The sequence below is a fragment of the Halyomorpha halys genome, unplaced genomic scaffold, assembly GCF_000696795.3.
Source record: "Halyomorpha halys isolate HHAL.00 unplaced genomic scaffold, Hhal_1.1 Scaffold38.1, whole genome shotgun sequence".
Lineage (NCBI taxonomy): Eukaryota > Metazoa > Arthropoda > Insecta > Hemiptera > Pentatomidae > Halyomorpha > Halyomorpha halys.
The window spans coordinates 349,941-353,530 of record NW_027110526.1 but is presented as its reverse complement, the minus strand read 5'-3'; the positions used below and the strand labels follow the sequence as shown (position 1 = coordinate 353,530).

Here is a 3,590-nt window from a genome sequence, read left to right as displayed (position 1 = left end):
TATATATTTTTATCAAGTAGAACCTGTAGAAACTAAAGTTTCAAATAAGTTATTTATTTTTAATGAACTGTGACTTAAATTTTAATGATTATTATACGATTTTCTAAAGTATGTATTATAATGATCTAACAATAAATTCAAATAATTGAATCGAGCTTCTTGGAATCGTCTGCAAATATGTATATATAAATTTCAAATTACATCTTTAAGCACTCCCTACATATTATCATTCAGTGAACTTTTATTATAGTTTAATGTCTGTCAAGTGAAATCAAAATCACTTCCAAGGCATAAGCTGTACACATTTAATTTTATCATTTATTTTCATGTTTATTTAAGAGTTATTAATTCATGACTATGTTTCAAAAATTATAATCCAATCAATCAAACAACTGTTTTTTGTGTTTTCAAATTTTAAAATGTAACAAGATTTTTTATTATAGAACTGGGCAAATTTTAAAATGTAGTAATTTTTTAATACAATTTTTTTCATAACATTCGTCCTCTAATTTTAAAAAGAAATTTATTAACAGTTATTTTGATAATTATCTAAAAATTGCCGATTACGGACTCTGAAACTATCTTCGAATTACATACGTCACTCAAAATTCTGATATTCGATTGGATGTATTTAAAAAGTAATTATCTTATGAATATTCAATATAAAAATATATATGATGTAATGGTTCCAAAGTATAAATTTCCTAAATGGAATTAATTTAAAAATTCATTAAGTGTATTTGAAAATGTAGGAAAATAAGATACAAAAAAGGTAAATAAGGAAGGTATAAGAAAATAGAAAATTATGTAAAAATGAAGAAAAAGGAGAAAATAAATACGCCAACTATTATTTATTATTTATTCTCAACTGGCTTCCTTTATATTTCGTCTTTTAGTATGTTAAATTTTTTATTTCTCTCATATCTACTTTTATATTTTTAGGTGTTATTACATCTCCTGTTCATTTTAAATATAATAGCTTACGTTGTTTTTTTTTTTATCTACTTATGATTGTCTATTTATATGCTATAACTATTTTTATTTCTTCTTTTTTTTCATTTTTATATAATTTCCTTTTCACTTATATTTACATAATTTTTAACCTTACGTTAGTTTACTTTTTTAGCCCTGATAGAGCGAATCCGTGTGGCAAGTGCAAATAAATAATAACTATTTATTTGCACTTTACTTATTTCACACGGAATAAGTATTTTATTCCTTTTTTGCCAGCTTTGCCTCTCAATTTTTTTTTTTATTTCTCTCAAATCTAATTTTCCATTTTTAGTTGTTATTTATTAAGTCTGTTCATTTAAAATCTAATAGTTAAGTATTAATAGTTAAATACTAATAGAAAAGTATTTAAAACTGTACAAAAAGAAGAAATAAAAATAGTTATTGCAATAATATAAATTTAAAAAAAAAAATTACATAAACTATTATTTATTCTCAACTCAATTCCTTAATTTTTTGACTTTTAGTGTGTTAAATTTTTTTTTTTTTTTTTCGCTTCTCCCAAATCTACTTTTCTATTTTTAGTTGTTATAAAGTCTGTTCATTTAAAATCTAGTAGTTTACGTAATTCTCTTTTATCTACTTATAATTGTCTATGTTATACTATAACTATATTTTTATTTCTTCGTTTTGTTCATTTTTATATCAATTTTAACCTCACCTTAGTTTACTTTTTTGTAAATTGTTATCCTACGTTATCAAAATATTTTTTAGTTGTTTTCGTATCTTTTTTAGCCTTGATGAAGCGAATTGGTGCGAAAAGTGCAAATAAATAGTTGTTAAGTATTTTTTTTCCTTTTTTTGCACGCTTTCCCCCACCATCTCCTTCATATATTAGGTATTTATATGTTCTATATAAATATATATTTATATTTTCTAAGTTTTACGACCTAAAAACTCATTTAATGAAGAAAAAAGGTGATAACCCACCCGCGGGTGTATCGAAAAGTAAATTTCTTATAAATATTAATTACACAAATATTTCCTAAATAACGGTTCCAATATATAAATTTTCTTAACGGAATTAATTTAAAAATTTACTCAGTGTATTTTTAAATATTGGGCTTTTGATAATTATCTAAGGACTTCTAGATTCAAAACGTAATTAAGGATCATGAGATCTTTCTACCTCCTAAATTCCTACGTGGTACAAAGTTTCGGTATAGATAAGATAGTAATCGTTTGAACACTGGACTTGGCATTCATTGTATAAACAAATGATTTTATTAATCCTAAATACGAAGTGTAATGTTAAAGCCATGCCCGCAGCTCTGTCCTTTCTTCCTTAGGCTTCACTCAAAATGGTTATGATCGACATCGCAAACGGCGTACAACTCGGCAGAATTGTTTATACATCATGCGACAAGCTCATCTGTCTTTATTTCAATGCAAACTGGTAATTATTTATTTATTCTATTAAATTAAACAAATTTTTTATTGATTTTTACTGATTAATTAATGGGTTCTAAAAAAAAAAAAAATTATTATATTTTATTTCTCGAATTTGAATATTGGCATTATGCTAATTTTACAAGAGAAGACTATAAAAATTTTAAATATAAATTTATTTAAATATTGACGTTAAAATTTATTTTATTCTTCTAATTTTTTTGTAGAATAGAAATTTTATTCCTCAGAACTAAATTAAATTAATGTATTGTACCAGCACAATACATTTATTCATTAACAATAATATAATAATAATTTTTCAAGATGTGCCTGTTTTTAAGAAAAACAATCTTCGAATTAACAAAGTTATATTTTAATTTTAAATTATTCAAAATTTAATGAAAAATCTAATAAGGAATACAGAAATTACAATAATAAAGTGAAAAAAAAAAACATAAAGGTTTACAAGCAGTTATAGTAAACTTTCGGAATATGATTGTTATTTATTAAATCACGAAGATCTTATTTTTTTTTTTAGTCATACTAGGCTTTACTTGTTTAACTTTATTCTCTAAATATGTGTTTTTATAATACAACAAATTGATATGAAATTTATATATTGCTTTATATAATTATATACTCCAAGTAGGTTTATAAAAGCTCATTTTTTTTTTCTGGCCAGTTCAAGCTAAAAAATATATTTAATTCCAAAGTTGTCTTATGTATCTTAGTAGTTAGTACAAGAGCTAGGAAGAAAAAAATGCAGTTATCTCACCCCAATTTTCGATCACTTTAATGAAAACTAGGTATAATTACTATTCAAAATTGACGAGTCTGCCATGTATAGGTAGAGGGAATAAAAAATAGTGGCTGTTTCAAAACCTTAAAAAAACATTAACTTTTCATTCGGAGCTCTATATCTTAAAAACTACCAACAACACTCAAACATCTAAGAGATCATTATTTAAAAAAGAGTAAATTTTCTGAAATATTAGCCCTAAAAGAGCTATTTACGTCCAATAATTCTCGAGATATAGCTTTTTAAAAAGCAAAATTTCTTGAAAACCTACTGAAAGATTAGTATTTAGTTAATTTATTTTGAGAAATCTATGTCGCAGGAACTATGTGACGTACATATGTCTATTAGCACTCAAATTAAAGATAGTTTAATGGACTATAAAGAAGTTTCT

General features: G+C 24.0%; 1 protein-coding gene across 1 annotated transcript in view; it reads left to right on the top strand.

The window, feature by feature from the left end:
* Nucleotides 1-2,255: 2,255 nt before the first annotated feature.
* Nucleotides 2,256-3,590, top strand: part of LOC106687287 (thioredoxin) — an 8,768-nt gene continuing 7,433 nt past the window's right edge. Inside the window, exon 1 of the mRNA XM_014431073.2 lies at nucleotides 2,256-2,407. Coding sequence (XP_014286559.1) covers nucleotides 2,313-2,407 — 95 coding nt within the window. The 5' untranslated portion in view covers nucleotides 2,256-2,312. The remainder of the gene's footprint in view (nucleotides 2,408-3,590) is intronic.